This window comes from Corapipo altera, unplaced genomic scaffold (assembly GCF_003945725.1).
Source record: "Corapipo altera isolate COAL_440 unplaced genomic scaffold, ASM394572v1 0, whole genome shotgun sequence".
NCBI classification, from domain to species: Eukaryota; Metazoa; Chordata; class Aves; order Passeriformes; family Pipridae; genus Corapipo; species Corapipo altera.
In genome coordinates this window covers 83,644,440-83,658,683 of record NW_020884872.1, presented here as the reverse complement: position 1 = coordinate 83,658,683, position 14,244 = coordinate 83,644,440, and the positions used below count along the sequence as shown (strand labels likewise).

Genomic DNA, 14,244 nt, shown 5'->3' with positions numbered 1-14,244 from the left:
CCGCTCCGCCCCGCCCCGCCCCGCTCGGAGCGCGCCGCCGAGGGCCGGCGCCCGGCGGGAGGGAGGGGAGGCGGCCCCGAGCCCCGCGGAGGCGGCGGGAGGGATGGGACCGGCACCGGCCCCGCCACCTGCCTGAGCCGCTCCCGGAGACGCCGCCGCCGCCGCGGGGAGCTGGTAGGTAGCGGGTCCCCGCTGGTAGGTAGCGGGCCGGGAGGGCGCCGCGGGGTGCGGGTCGCCCCGGGGGACAAAGGGGCGGCGGGGAGGATGGCGAGCGCTGCTCTCGCCCCGCCGTGCCCCGGCCGGCCCCTCACCTGCCGGCGGGCGCGGGGCCGGGGGCACCCGGCGGTGCGGGGACCGGGCGGCGGGAGCTGCTGTCCCGGCCGGGGCGAGCCCTCCCTCCCCGCGGGGCTTAATGTTTAACCCCGCTCGCATCCACCGGAGCGCACCCGGCGCCGCCTCCCCGGCGGCTGCGGCCACAAAAGGGAGAACGCGGCTCTCCCCGCCGGTCCCCGCCGCGGGTCCGCCGGCGCCGCTGCCGGGGACCAACTCTCCCGGCGAGTGAGGGAACAGCTGGTAAAAAGTCGCCTTTGCTGCGTTTCACGCTTGGGAGGCGTCAGGAGTAGTGAGTACCCTGTTGCGGTCCTCTACTTCGCTTCGTCGCGCCGTGACTGAGAACATTAGGGGTGCTTTTTTAAAAAGAAATACATGACACGAGCCCTTTAGTGAAGCGGTTGCTGGAGCTTGGGGCAATTGTTCGCCTCCTGACCCGAGCGGGGTCCGAGGGGTCGGTGAGATCCCGCCAGGACCCCGTTTGCGCGGTTGCCCCGTCACTCAGGTGGTTTGGTAGTCCTGGGGATGCAGGTCCTTCCTGCAGCTTATCCCGTTATTCCAAGTGACCGCCACTGTCCGCCTGTAACGCAGTTCGCTCTTGTGCCATGAAACCAAAGCTGCTTGACATACAGGGAAAGAGAGAGAAGAAAGAAAGGAGGGTGAAAGGAGGCAGTCAGATTATTCTACAGGAATTGGACTGAGAAACACGTACTATTCTCCCTTTCCACTGTGTCCATGTCACTGACACACGTGTCAAAACACCTGCTGTGCCCGGTGTACATGTTAATAGACACACCCTTGGCCTTCCAGTGTCGAAGTCCGTTTCACGTTTTCCTAGACATCTGTTCCTACAGCCCTCAGTCAAACAGGTAAAGCAGTATAACCCTCACACCACCCTCAGCATTGCAGGCAGGTTAATAGAGATGTTAGAAGGCAGTAAGGCTTCTGTAATTGTTAAAGCACGGCTCAATTATTTTTGCTGTGTTTTAACAAGTTCTATGACCAAGAAAAGCAGAAGAGGTATTTTGGCACAGCACTGACAGTGATTTAGTTCTCCTTTATAATTTGGTTTGAGGCAGGTTTTTTTCTCTCGGTGCCTTGGTTTCCTTTCTTCATTTTTTTGCTATGTTAATCATTCTGGCTTCTAGCACGGTGGAAAAACTTTCTTCATTTCAAAATGTAATGGAGACTGTTTGGTTCACAGGCTTTCATACTGGATGATTCAAGATTTATTGTTATTTAACCATCTGTTACAAGAACCACCCCTGAAGTAGTGAACTCTTGCAGAAAAATGACTTGCTTATTAGAAAATGATTCATGTCCATCCTGAACAAGGCAGTTTTCTTTCACCAACATCCATCTCAGGGCATGAGTGCCCAGAGCAAGCAGGAAAATGTGTCTGTAAAGTATTTTAGTGGCATGGGGAGCCCTGGGGTAGCTGTCACTGTTTCCATTCTCTAAACAATTTTAATGCCATTAGCGAGTGTGATTATGTACAAACCGCTTCTAGGGGGTTCCTAGGCTGGATGTCAGAGCAGGGCTTTGTACTGAGTCAAAGGGTGGATTGAGTTTATGACACAGTTTAAATAGAAACAGAAGAGCAGTACTACAGTAGGGCAGCACATCGTAACTCATTCAGTATTGTTCTGTGATAGCCGTGCAGTGAAGTACTCACTTCATACCAGTTTGTTTGATTTGAGAACACCTTTTAGGGTCACCCAAAAGTAAGTAGCTGAACGTAGAGAGTTTTAACCCTAGCTTTCTTTGCAGCTTTTTGGTTTTGTTTTAAACAAAAAGGAAAAGAGAAAGTAAAAGGAAAGAAGAGCCTTACTGAAAGGTCACTCTTTAAATATAGACTGCTTTTTCAATTCCTTCATTTTTCTGCTTTACTGTTTTAAAAAGACGAAGAATCTACACAGAAAGAGGTGCTTTGTACTAATTTGCATTTTTTTGTAAATAAGACATTTATTCTATTTATTGCTGTCCAGAGCTGATTTAGTACTAGTCATGTCTCCAGATGAGATATAATTCTGAAAGTTTTGGTAAATACCTTGATTTGTGAGCACTGTTTAGCTTCTGTATTCAGGTGTAAACCCACAACTCTATTTTATTGTTAGGTTTTAATAACATTTTAAATAAAAGTTCTGTAACTGATGTAAAGGCTTTTTTATCCCATATAGCTGCAATGTGATTATAGCACAGAAGCAGCAGGGGAGAGGTGTGGGAACATTTGCTCAGAGACATAAAGTGGAGTAAGTACTGCTTTACACACCACAGCACGGACACAAATACCATCTTCTGAAGCCTTTTTGGGGGACCAACTCGAGTCCCATCTCCTGTCGTGTTCTCTTCATAGGGCGGCTGCCCTCTACTGTCTAAATCTGCCTTTCCAGTGCTGGCATTGCTGTAGTAGTGATAGTGGGGAGATGAGGGAGGGCAGGTTGCAGGAAGAGGTGGTGTCTCTTCTTGGCCCAGATGATAATCGTGGAGGAAGCAGAGAAGCTTTTGGGCACACAGTCTCTTTATCAGGTTGCTATGCTGACAGGCACGAGGGAATCTTACTGCTTGTGCAATTAACAACTGACAAGATGCTTCTAACTTTCCCTTGCCAGCTAAATAAACCAGCCAAAGGCCAGCACTGACTCAATTAGCATGAATGAGGTTTAGACCCAAGAAATGGCTTAAGTGGTGCAATTTAGAGAGATTCCATCTATCAGGAAAGCTTCCAATGTAAATTGTGGGAATAACTTTCATATGAAGCAGGTGAGAGCAAACTGCTTAGAAATATGTGCTCTTAATGACTAGATCAGGTACCTGGTGCACAGCATAACTGTAGTTCAGCTTGTTCTCAGCTTCTAACTGTGAAACCAGTAAACATTGCTGCATACAGCCCTTACTGACATGAGTAGAACAGTTAACAGTTGGCTTATGCCAGTGTATATTGTGGGGATGAAGCGGTATCGTTTGTCCCTGTTACCTTCTTTTTCTATGTTTTCCTATCACTGCTATGCAAGCATATTTGATAATAGAGCAGGTGTTCTGTGTGCCAATGTCAAACTCTCTCATTTCATAACTTGCAAAATGCAGCCACATCTAATATTAATCTTTGCTGTGGAAGGAGTCAGAGGAGCTGGTGGTTTTCCTTGAATACCAAGTATTTTCCAATTTTGGGACATCCAAAATTACTCAATTCTGTTTCATGTTTAAAATGGCTTATATTTTCCAGCATGACTCACTTGTTAGGTATAATGCAACACGTTCTATAAAGCTTAACCTAGAAAAAAAAAATGTTTCTTTAAAATTGTCCTTTTTGTTAATGAAAAAGTTGCCAACAGAATGTGTGATCACTTCTGGAAGACTCAGTACGTGCCTCTGTGGGTATCAGTAACATCAGCTCTGTTCATCTGTGTCTGTTTTTTGGAATGAAAATATTTTAGTATCCTACATGAGTCAATTTGTATTTTGAACATTGTGTGCTTTAATGGTAGCCTCTATTCCCAAAGAGGATGCTACCAAAATTCTAAGATTCTAGGCCCACTATTTGAGTTGGACAGCTTTGGACTTCAGCAGTCTGTAGCTTCTAAAGTTTTTTTTTTTTTTTATTCAGCTTAGGAATGGAGTATTCCTACAAAAAGCATTGGAGAGAAGGATTTTTCTTTTTTATTCTTAGATAGCTGTGGTTATTTCCTGCATGATTTGCTTTGGTTTACTCATTTGAGGCATTTCAGGAATGATCCTGCAGTTATGATCAGTGTAACCTCAGCAGGGTTTGAAATATGTGTAAGCTCAACATAATTGTGAAGTTTTGTTTGAATAATCTTTGTGTGAGGGAGATCCTGCCTGCCTTCTTGCCCAGGGCACAATGCCTCCTGCAGCGATTCAGCTGTATGGCTAATTTTCAAATAAACTAACGTTACACATTTTCTTGACACAGTACTGGTGCACGCTGTTCTCTGCAGTCTGAGTCGCTCTGCCTGTGGTTCATAAACACATTCACAGTCCCATTTGCCTCCCTGTGCTCAGAGGGGGTTGGTTTGCATTTCTAATTAATTGAGTTTATAAAGCAATAAGCCAGTATGTTAACTGAAAATTCCCTCAGGAATTGTAATCTTCCTTCATTAGCTGCCCCTGTGTAATTGAATCACCCTTTCTCATGTAAGCCTAGGGGAGAGTGAATGCTATGTGGAGCAGAAACGTTCCTCTAGTGTGAGTTGCAAGGGGAAGCGAGTGTCCTGTGTGGTCATGTTCTGCAAGCCAGCCCCTGTCAGGTCGCCTTCTTCGTCCAACCAGGTGTCCCTACCATCAGCTTGATGTCTCTAAAGACAGCATATGGTGTGAAGAGATTTTAGGACCTCTTTCAGCAGAGTCAGAGAGTAGGGGGGAGCTTTCAGTGAATGCGCTAATCTAGCTGAAGGCAGACTCAGTTACTTTTTGCAGGAGCTCTGGTTTCTGAGTGCAGGGGTTTGCATGGAGTCTGAATTTTCTTTACACCATGTGAAGACAAATACTGTAACTTCCCCCCGATGTCAGCTGAGAGTTGGTGACTCAGAGGGTTAAGTGCCCTGTTTTTCAATGTTAACCTGGGACACTTGTTTCAAGGTACAGGTTAAGGCATTAGTTTAACATTGAGAAATCTGAGCTACTTAATGTAAGTTAACTCCATTCAAATCGCTTGACCCTTATTATATTTATTCTCAGTTAGCAAACCATTACTTGGCAAGGTAGGTTAATCTTGCAATATGTTTGTGTGAATAACTGTACTTCCTTTTGCTTTCCACAGACCGGCATTCAGAATGGCAGGCTTGTCCACTTTAATCCTCCTTTTGTGTGCTGCTAAAGATGTGATGCCCTCCAGTTCTCACTGGAAGCCAACTTGGCCGTCTTACAGAGTTCCTGTTATCCTGCCGCAGTCTACCCTGAACTTGGACAAACCACAGTTTGATGCTGAAGCCAGACTGGAAGTGGTATCTCCCTGTGGCCCAGCATGCCACAAAAGTTCTCCGCTGCCAACTTACGAAGAAGTGAAGCACTACCTGTCCTATGAAACCTTGTATGCTAATGGTAGCCTCACTGAAACTGAAGTGGGCATATATATTCTGAGCAACAGCGCTGGTGGGTCTCAAGGCAAATCTCGAACTAAGAGGCAGATCTATGGCTATGACAGCAGGTTTAGCATTTTTGGGAAGGACTTCTTGTTGAATTACCCATTCTCCACATCGGTGAAGCTGTCTACAGGTTGCACGGGGACTCTGGTGGCCGAAAAGCATGTTCTTACTGCTGCTCATTGTATCCATGATGGCAAGAGTTATGTCAAAGGCGCTCAGAAACTGCGGGTGGGGTTCCTAAAGCCCAAACATAAAGATGGCAGCAAAGGGGCCAATATCACCAACTCAGCAATGCCTGAGAAAATGAAATTCCAGTGGATTCGCGTGAAACGGACACATGTCCCCAAAGGATGGATCAAAGGCAATGCCAATGACATTGGCATGGATTATGACTATGCCCTGCTGGAGCTGAAGAAGCCGCATAAAAGAAAGTTTATGAAGATAGGTGTGAGCCCACCAGCCAGACACTTGCCTGGAGGGAGGATTCACTTCTCTGGCTATGACAATGATCGTCCAGGAAACCTGGTTTACCGTTTCTGTGATGTCAAAGATGAAACATACGACCTGTTGTACCAGCAGTGTGATGCCCAGCCGGGTGCAAGTGGATCTGGGGTGTATGTGAGGATGTGGAAGAGGCAGAATCACAAGTGGGAGCGTAAAATTATTGGTATATTTTCAGGCCATCAGTGGGTGGACATGAATGGCACCCCACAGGATTTCAATGTAGCCGTTCGCATCACACCCCTCAAATACGCACAGATCTGTTACTGGATCAAAGGCAACTACCTTGACTGCAGGGAAGGATAAAGACAATGAAACTCCTTGAAAGCACTTAATGACTGGTTTTAATTACTCATCTGAGGAAAGATTAGACTTGAGCTGCAAATGTGTGTGATGTGATCATGTAACATTGGGAGGTGATATGCAGCTTTTCAAGCCAGCCACCTTGTTCTTAGGACAGGGACTGTGTGGTGCTATCATTACAGCTTGAAACTGGGGAGAAAAGACGTCTGCTGGGTGGGGAAGGAGCAGGTGAACTTGCTGAATTTGCAGCTGAGCAACTGAAGATTAATTAGAGGCGGATCAGTAAACAGTATGAAAACAGAACCGTCTCCAAAGAATCTTGTAAAAGGGACACTGTTGACTATCTCATGCCTACAATGTTTGTTTTAATAAATCCTAGGATTAGTAGAAATGCTTTGATCTGAACTTTTAAAAGAAAATATTTCTATGCTGTTGGGGGCTGAAGAGGGGCATTTAATGGTGTTTCCAACCCAAACATTAAAGCTTTGTGTTCCTGCATGAGAAAAGGGAGTGTGAAAAGGGCAAAGCATGCACCGTGGGAGATGAATGCCACACAAATAGCGTGAAGGGTAAATAACCACATAACACTTCTAACTTCCTTTTGGCCTGAGTGATTTGAGACTTTATTAGTAACATAGTTAAGAAATACGGTTTTTGAGCAAACAGACCTTGACGTTGCAAGGATTTGACTGTGAAGATGATGTTGGTCATATGAACAGTACCATTGCATCCTGCTTTGGGAAACACAAATTGCACATGGGATTAAATCTACAGGAGCTGGGGCATAGCCTTACACCTAGCAGGATCCCTATGAATATACTATTATTATAGAAGTGTGTGGGGACAGAGGCTTTTCTGTTTATGACCTACTTAGATCCTTAAAGGAAAATCTCATGTCAGCAACTCAGATTTTCAGAGAGGAAGCCTGTCTTTAGTCTTGCTGGCTATCTGAATTGCTGCCTGCAGAGCACGTAAAGGAGAGAGCAGGACAAAAGGAGAGAGTTTTCCCCCTATTTGATGAAGATCCTTGCTGTTTTACCTAAAAATACAGCAGGTAGAGGGACCATAGATTTTTAAGTGTCTCTCAGCCATATCCCTTTGACATGTAATTTGTACGGCATCTTGATTTACGTTTCTTGTGTTGTTTGGGGTAGGAATCTTCCTCCTCATGAAACTGTTGAGTTACAAATAATTCTTGGCAAATGCACAGTTCAGTAAATCTGCGGCTGGAACAGAGCCACACTGTAGGATGCAGCCGTAGTTTGCTGTGAAGTGATCCTCTGCTGTCTCTTATAGATAGCAATGACTTACATTTTTACTGTAGCAGAATTAGAATTTAAAACAAGAACTGTCTTTTATAGGTAAAATCAGTGCAGCTAAATACTGTAGCTCAGCAAACAGCATTGGGAAGTCAATGTGGTCTTTACAAACAGTGTTTCTCTGGTGGATTGTGCCACTGTATTGCAGTAACCCAGTTAAGTACATACTACCCTGTCAATATTATTTTTTTAAATAGGAGGATAGACACTGGCTCCAGTTCCAGTTTCTCTTCCACCCATCTCTCACTTGTCTCCTGAAGCTTACCAAGTTGCCCATGGTGCTTAGTGTTGTGGGGCAAATGCAAGTCCTTCGTATGAAATGGCAAAGCTGAGAAGGAAAGAATCTAAGCAGAGCTTCCCTATGCTATACAAATATAAGGAAGATCTTAATTCAGCAAAGCCTTTTTTACACTCTACTAATTACTATGGCATTTGTAAACATATGCCTGATGGTGCTTTATCTTTGTGGTGGCTTTGGCTCTAGTTTTGAAAAACATGTTTGCTAGAGCTGCCTATGATTATTAATTTTATAGAAGCAGCATACAAAATGTGGACCCTCATGGGCTTTTGGTGCACTCAGATACAAGCAGTTACTAATGCTTTGAAATATGAATAATCACCATATGTATCTGATGGTCTTTTTCTGCCTTTTAATTTCCTTTATTCTGTGGCTGTTATCTGGAGCACTTTTGTTTGAATGTATCACAGTGAATAAAGAAAAGTTATGGAATTTCAGTGCAGACATTCTTGTATTTGTACTATACTGGGTTGCACTTTCAATATTAATTCAGTGACTTACCTATAAAGACAGATACAGATTTATTAAAATCCTCAATGCTGTTTATTTTCCTTCAATTTTCTTTTGCTCCCACCTGTTAGAGGTTTTTGTTTTGGTGGGGATTTTTTGTTTTGTTTTTTGGTAGGCTTAATTACTTTGTGCCTTTGGATGGTAATAATCAATCTTAGCAGTTGCAGTTCCAGAGCCAGTCGGGAGCTGTGATTAGTTAGAGCTGAAAATAACCTATTAGACTAAAAAGCCACATTGTTTTTATGAACTTTAGGGTAAATAAACTCTGGAGGAATTTGACCCAGTCAGCATAAGGTCATAAGTGAGGTCGGTCCATCTTCTTTTTCTTTTAGTTGATGCAATATGAAAAAAGTTCCTCTGAGGCTAACAGTGAGACCTACAGTTTTTAGAGAAAAGCAGGATGCAGAAATTTTTTCTTTTTGAAATTGCTACCCATACAACTTTCCTGACATTGGGGTGTGCACACTACATCATTTGGGCTTGAGAGCATCAGTCCTGACTTATTGGACATATTTTGCACCCACTGATCCTGCTCTGTTAGACTGTGGGCTGAAAACTTTTCATAGAATCACAGAACCATTTACATTGGAAAAGATCGTAAAGATCATCAAGGCCAACTCTAAACAATGCCTGGTTGACCATGACGTCCTAAGTGCCACATCTACACGTCTTTTAAAAACCTCCAGGGATGGAGACTCCACTGCTTCCCTGGGCACTCTGTTCCAGTGCTTGATGACCCTTTCGGTGGAGAAGTTTTTCTTCATATCTGATCTAAATCTCCCATGGCACAAATTAAGGCCATTTCCTCTAGAGTAATGTGACTAAGGTGGTTTTGGGGGGGGGGGGTTGTGTGGGTTTTTTTAAAGTATGCAGCAAGTTTAGTGTAATCAGGAGTGGGAGAGTCCCTTTCCAATGTACACCCTGTGCAAACATTCCGAATTGTTTTGGAAAGAAAAGGAAATCTCAGATAATTTAGTCCAAATCATGGTGCTGAAGTTCAGTGTAATTTCACCTCTGCCTACTGGAGTTGGTGGTAATTTTGCCAGTGTATTCATTCCAACTGGGGCTGGGCCTTGCTAGGCACATTTGGAAATCGCATCCTGAGGATATTTGCTTTCATGCTGCAAAGAGGGTTCCTTTAAAACCAGAATTTCAAACTGTGAGAAAGATAGCCATACAGTCAAAATAATGCTCATCAAGGAAACACAAGTAGCTAAATTGTATACAGGCATGACACTTGAAATTTCATTGTCCAACTGGTGACTGCCAATGACTTGCAGGACTGAGTGAAATACCTCAGTATTCTTGTATCTAAAGGCTAGACAGTAGATGGATATCGAGGGGCTGTTTTGGCTGTGAATGGAAAGGATTAAAATCTGCTCCTGCATCTGTAAGAGGCTGACATAGGAAAAATTTTACTTAATTGGAGAACAGTGCTGGAAATGGAAACTGAGGTCTCGAGAAAACACAGACCCTGCCGAGCTCTTCCCCAGCACACACTGAACTTAACCTACTGAAGACTGCAGAATATCATCAAGTTTCTTTCTCAGAGGAAAGATATTTGCCTTGCATCTGTAATTGTTTTGCAACTGAATTCCCAGGCCTGCCTATTTAGACGGCAGCCCTCGTCTTAAAGTTGCGTGCTGAACCCCAAGCAAGTATAATACATGCTTGAAATTCTTTTCCGTGTTTCCACTTAATCTACCATTTGTTAGTGGGCTTTGGTAGCATGCCAATGCAATATGTACAGGCCTTGAAAAGAGAAGCTTTCAATGAGTGGATAAAGTGTGTTGGGTAAAAACTTCTCTGCTTTCCAGGAGTAAAAAGGAAGCATGGACAGAGAAGAGCAGCAGAGAAGAGCAATGTGATTTGTATCAGAGGAGCAGGATTCCTACTCGATTGGTTGCTGGGTATACATGGACCTGTGTGGATGTGCATGTGTTTAGGGTTTTTAGAAATAATAATCTTAGTTTCCATTCCTTGTTCTACTAGGTACAGAAGAAAAACTTAAGGGGTGAGGTAAATTAAGTCTCTCCAAATGAGTATGTCAGTGCCAACTCCAAAGCCAGTGTGCAACACAGATGAGAAGTTTAGACTGCGACTTGTCTAATAGGTGCACAAGAGAAGAGTGACAGTGAAATAAGCATTAGGAACCTGATCTTTTCCTCCCAGAAGATGTTTCTCCCTGTCTCACATGGTGACTATTAGCCTGCACATGCTTTGTGCCTGCTGGCAAAGGTGGTGTGCGCTTTTATAGGTGAATGATTATACAAGGGAAGAGAAACATCTTAACATGCTCCAGACACTATTATTAACACTGATTATTCCCAGGATAAAATTATCGGTGATGCTTTTGATGTGGATTGATTTTTAACTAAGTGGGCATAGGTTGAGTCATGAAGCAGGCTCATAGTGCTTTTTTTTTATCTGAAGATCTCTAACAGTAATTAAGTGCTTGTGGCTCAAGGGCAGATGGTGTATGTTCATCTGCAAACTTTATGGACAATGTTTATTTTTTTTTTACAATAAATTCCATTTAAAAGATATGTATGCATCGGCAGTTTAACAAGGAGTTAAATACTTCTATTAGTTCACCAAGCAAATAATCATGAAATAAAATACTCCATTTAAATGACATATGTAATGAAAATATCTGATACATGTTAACTGATGTTTGTTTATTTGCAGTCGTTTCAGTTTTTGAAATTTGTGCTGATTTGGTGAGGACCAAATCCAATAAAAGAGTGTGTTCAAGACTTTGGGAGTATGGAGGTTGTTAGTTCATACAGGAGTGACAGCAGTAATAAGTAGGAGTAATAAGCAGAAAAGTATAATAATTTTTTTCTGCTTATCCTAAACAACTTCCTCTAACTGTTTTATGTCACATTATCATAGATTTGGTGATTTTCCAGAGGTTTCATGCATGAAAAAGTTAATTTACTGATGATTTAGATTATTTTTTTGCATCCCTTTACCTTTGAAGCCACATGTGTTTACTGCTATGGACAGGTCAGAAGTGCAGAAAAATGTTCACATTTGCAAAAGTTTGGTCAAGGCTCATCTAACGTGAAGTCTGGCTTCTGAGCTGAAGTTGAGGAAGGGCAAGGAGAATTGGGATTGTTCATCCTGGAAAAGAGAAGGGTTTTGGGTGGCCTTATTGTGGCCTTCTAGTACCTGAAGGGAGCCTACAAGAAAGATGGAGAGAGACTACAAGAACGTTTAGGGATAGCACAAGGGGGAATGGCTTCAAACTAAAAGAGGTTTGGTTTAGGTTAGATATTAGGGAAATATTCTTTACTGTGAGGGTGATGAGGCACTGGAACAGGTTGCCCAGAGAAATTGTGGATGCCCCATCCCTGGAAGTGTTCAAGGCCAGGTTGGGTGGGGCTCTGGGCAAGCTGATCTAGTGGAAGGTGTTCCTGCCCACGGTGGGGGGTTTGGAACTAGATGATTTTTAAGTTCTTTCCAACTCAAACCATTCTATGATTCTATGATGCTATATTTGTCATCATACGGAAAGGAGTAGGTTTAAATGGGGTGTTTTAGATGAGTTTGAACCTGAGATAGTTAGAAAATGGTTCCTTTTAGCTGTTTTCCCAGTTTCTCTATACTTTTTCTGTTCCTACCCATCCTTGGAAAATAAAATTTCCTGTGATGAAAAAGAATGGAAATCCTTAAAAATGAGGGGATACGGTGCTCTCAAGAAAACCTGTTCAACTGGTAAGTTTGTGCTTTCCTGCTGCAAAGAGGGAGCCTACCCAACAGCTTGACTGTTCTGATCATTCTGGGACAGGGAGGTCACACTTGCTTTGATCTTGACCAAAAATTTCCACCTGGGTCAAAGAATCCTTTCTGATAAAAACACTTTTGAAACCAGGATATTTCAACAAAGGTTTGGTTTCTATTAATTGCCATTCATAGAAAAGTCTATTTTTCTAATGAATTTCCAATCACACCCTGCTTCAGTTAATATTTCCTCCTGTGTTCTGGTCCCCATGGAAATGAGGATGATGTCCCTGCTTGGAAGATGACCTTATATCTTATCAACAGCATTTAACAAAATTCTCTTGTCCAAAAGTCTTGTTTTTCCTGAATTAATTGCAGGTTTGTTTGCTGTGAATGGAGGACACGGGGACTTGTTTCACTGCTGGTGGGCCAAGGAGGATGTGAGGAGGTTCTCATCACTGCAGCAAAGGGTCAGACCACCGTGGGACTGGAGCTTACAGAAACAGGTGGAGCCACAGGGGTTTTCTGGCCTCCACTGTCTCACAAAAGCTTCACTCACCAAAGAAGCGTGGGGTGGAAGAAAATGTCACACTGGGCTTCATCCTGCACCCACCAAGGCTGCTATTGTGTTGGGTGGGAGCAGGATTGGTGCGCAAAGGGATTTGCCACATGGCTTAAATGTCACCATTCGTGTGGGAGCACTTCTCTCCAGGCAGCCCTTCTGAGGGATCATTGTGGGCAATGAAAGGGCAGGAAAGACTTTTCCAGAGTGTGTGGGTGGCAGAAAAGCAACCCTTCATGCTGGGAACACATCAGATGTGCAAAAAACTCTGGAAAGTCATTTCCCTGAGGTAAAGAGCTTGATTTATTGAGCTCTACAGGTGGAAAGAGGACAGCTTTGCTCAGCAGGCCCCCTTCCCATGCCCAGAGATATCTCTGGCAACAGCTGAGCAGGAGAGGGATTGCCAAACTCTCACCTTTATGGATGAACCACTCAATATCTGTCACCTGTCTCCTGCAGGAAGTAATTATTTAATTGGAAGACTGATAAAAACTGAGAGAAAAACTTGAAAGAAGCCGAGAGATGTTCAGTCCCTGGTACCACTTAAATAACTGATTACAAATGGGTACCTAGAAATACTCATGTTTTTTCTAGGTAGCTGTGGCCATTACTGTTCTTGCTAGCGCTAAAAACCTTGACTGCCTGGGCTGGACTGAAGATTGTGGATAGTGTGGAGACATCCACTTTAGAAATTCCCATTTCCCAGGTCTCACAATAAAAACAGACTTTCTGTCTCCTTGTTTCCACCAGACCTCATTCAGGAAACACAATCCCCTTTTAAGTACACGATCTTAAGCTCTGTATAATGAAATATCTTTAGGGTATCTCTCAGTAATCGGCTCCCTGAGTTCTTCCTGTGAGACATTATGCTGCTCTTCCCAGCTTTATGTCATCAGCAAATTTCATTAATGTGCTCCTTCTCCTTGGGCAAGTGTTGCTGGTGAAGGTATTTAGTTCAGACAGGCTAAGAGTGATGCTTGAGAAACTGTGCTTGTAATCTCTCTCTTCCCTGATGCTTCCCCTTTCAACACCTTTTGTCTCTGCTTCAGCCAGAAATTTTTGTTAATAATTCCCTATATGGCACCATTTTAATTGCTTTGCTGAAATCCAGTTAGATGAGGTCCACCAAAACCAATTAGTATAAATTAAATTATTGCTTGAGCAATGCTAAGAATCTGCAATAAATTATGTGTAAAATAGATGGCCTATTTCATCATGCTCACTCTAATCTTTATTTTAATGTTCACAAGAAAAAAAAACACAGCAATTAAGATTACAATTTTGGGGCATAACTTTTAGTGTAATACTATCAAAATAACTGAGGGTCATATCAGACAAAATTTCAAAATTATCCAGGTTTCAAATTTAGGAAAAGATTGTATACATTCCTAATCCAGAGCATAAATACTGTGTTGCTTCTCTTTCTTCATAAAGCTGATCATTTAGAAGCTGAAAAACCACAGATAAAGCCTAAGGACATAAAAGGGATGCTTTTTGTTCTATAGCTGCCTTATTTGCGTTGTTACTAATCTGAGCAGACGCAAGATCTTTAGCATCATCATGATGATAAAACAGCTTGTTCTTTTGATG

The 14,244-nt window shown here is 43.1% G+C and overlaps 1 protein-coding gene across 3 annotated transcripts; it reads left to right on the top strand.

Moving 5' to 3' along the window:
- The first annotated feature begins 79 nt into the window (after positions 1-79).
- Positions 80-8,293, top strand: PRSS23 (serine protease 23). 3 transcript variants are annotated; one of them, XM_027655400.1, is made up of 3 exons: positions 659-683; positions 2,368-2,372; positions 5,111-8,293. In XM_027655400.1, the coding sequence occupies exon 3, from the start codon at positions 5,124-5,126 to the stop codon at positions 6,240-6,242; it is 1,119 nt and encodes a 372-aa protein (XP_027511201.1). In that variant the 5' UTR covers positions 659-683; positions 2,368-2,372; positions 5,111-5,123; the 3' UTR covers positions 6,243-8,293. The 3 variants fall into 3 exon arrangements, with proteins under 3 accessions (XP_027511040.1, XP_027511201.1, XP_027511117.1); XM_027655239.1 differs by lacking the exons at positions 659-683; positions 2,368-2,372 and adding an exon at positions 80-174; XM_027655316.1 differs by lacking the exons at positions 659-683; positions 2,368-2,372 and adding an exon at positions 2,911-3,093.
- Positions 8,294-14,244: the final 5,951 nt, after the last annotated feature.

Bases quoted from the DNA above. Each gene is read 5' to 3' on its own strand.
- PRSS23 (XM_027655239.1), top strand. From the start codon at position 5,124: ATGGCAGGCTTGTCCACTTTAATCCTCCTTTTGTGTGCTGCTAAAGAT.